Genomic DNA, 769 nt, shown 5'->3' with positions numbered 1-769 from the left:
GGGCTTCTGCCAGAGTTAAGTCCATTTAATAATAAAATGCTAACCTAAAAACCAATAATCATGGCCTCGGCCAGTGCCTCGCCGAGTTGCAGTGAGTTGAGATCGTGCCCTCCCGTGCCCTCCCACGCCCTCAGCCCGCCTCCGGCCTTGCCCTCCGTAGTTGCTGAGAGCCACAGCCTAGAGCGCCAGCGCGCAGGCGCACAACCTACGCCAGGCCACGAACCCAGTACTGCGCCTGCGCAGCAGGAGGACTAGCACTGAGGCTGGGCCGCGAACCCAGCACTGCGCCTGCGCAGTAGGAGGAGCGCGCTGACACCAGGCGGGGAGTCTGGGTGAAGGGGAGCCCGGGTGAGGGGAGTCTGGGTGAAGGGGAACCCGGGTGAGGGGAGTCTGGGTGAAGGGGAACCCGGGTGAGGGGAGTCTGGGTGAAGGGGAGCCCGGGTGAGGGGAGTCTGGGTGAAGGGGAACCTGGGTGAGGGCGACCGGAGCTTTTAACCCTGTCCTTCCTGCCTTCCAGTGTTCATCCGCAGGGAGCAGGCCAACAACGTCCTGGCGAGGGTCAGGAGGTCCAATTCCTTTCTTGAAGAGCTGAAGAAAGGAAACCTTGAAAGAGAGTGCATGGAAGAGACCTGCTCATACGAAGAGGCCCGCGAGGTCTTCGAGGACATTGACAAGACGGTAAGAGCTGGGGCTGGGCTGTGGGGAAGGAGCTCAGACCACAGCCCTTGGCTGGCCCGAGCTCCAGGGGGCGGCCTGGAGGAAGGGGCAG

At 62.5% G+C, this 769-nt stretch overlaps 1 protein-coding gene across 1 annotated transcript in view; it reads left to right on the top strand.

The window, feature by feature from the left end:
* The window catches only part of F10 (coagulation factor X), a 36017-nt gene that overhangs the window by 7641 nt on the left and 27607 nt on the right, over positions 1-769 (top strand). Inside the window, exon 2 of the mRNA XM_011979435.1 lies at positions 518-678. Within this exon, the coding sequence (XP_011834825.1) occupies positions 518-678 (161 nt within the window). The remainder of the gene's footprint in view (positions 1-517; positions 679-769) is intronic.

This window comes from Mandrillus leucophaeus, unplaced genomic scaffold (assembly GCF_000951045.1).
Source record: "Mandrillus leucophaeus isolate KB7577 unplaced genomic scaffold, Mleu.le_1.0 Scaffold201, whole genome shotgun sequence".
In the NCBI taxonomy this organism is placed as follows: domain Eukaryota; kingdom Metazoa; phylum Chordata; class Mammalia; order Primates; family Cercopithecidae; genus Mandrillus; species Mandrillus leucophaeus.
Note: the sequence above shows the minus strand (reverse complement) of the source record. Positions and strands in the feature narration are given on the sequence as shown.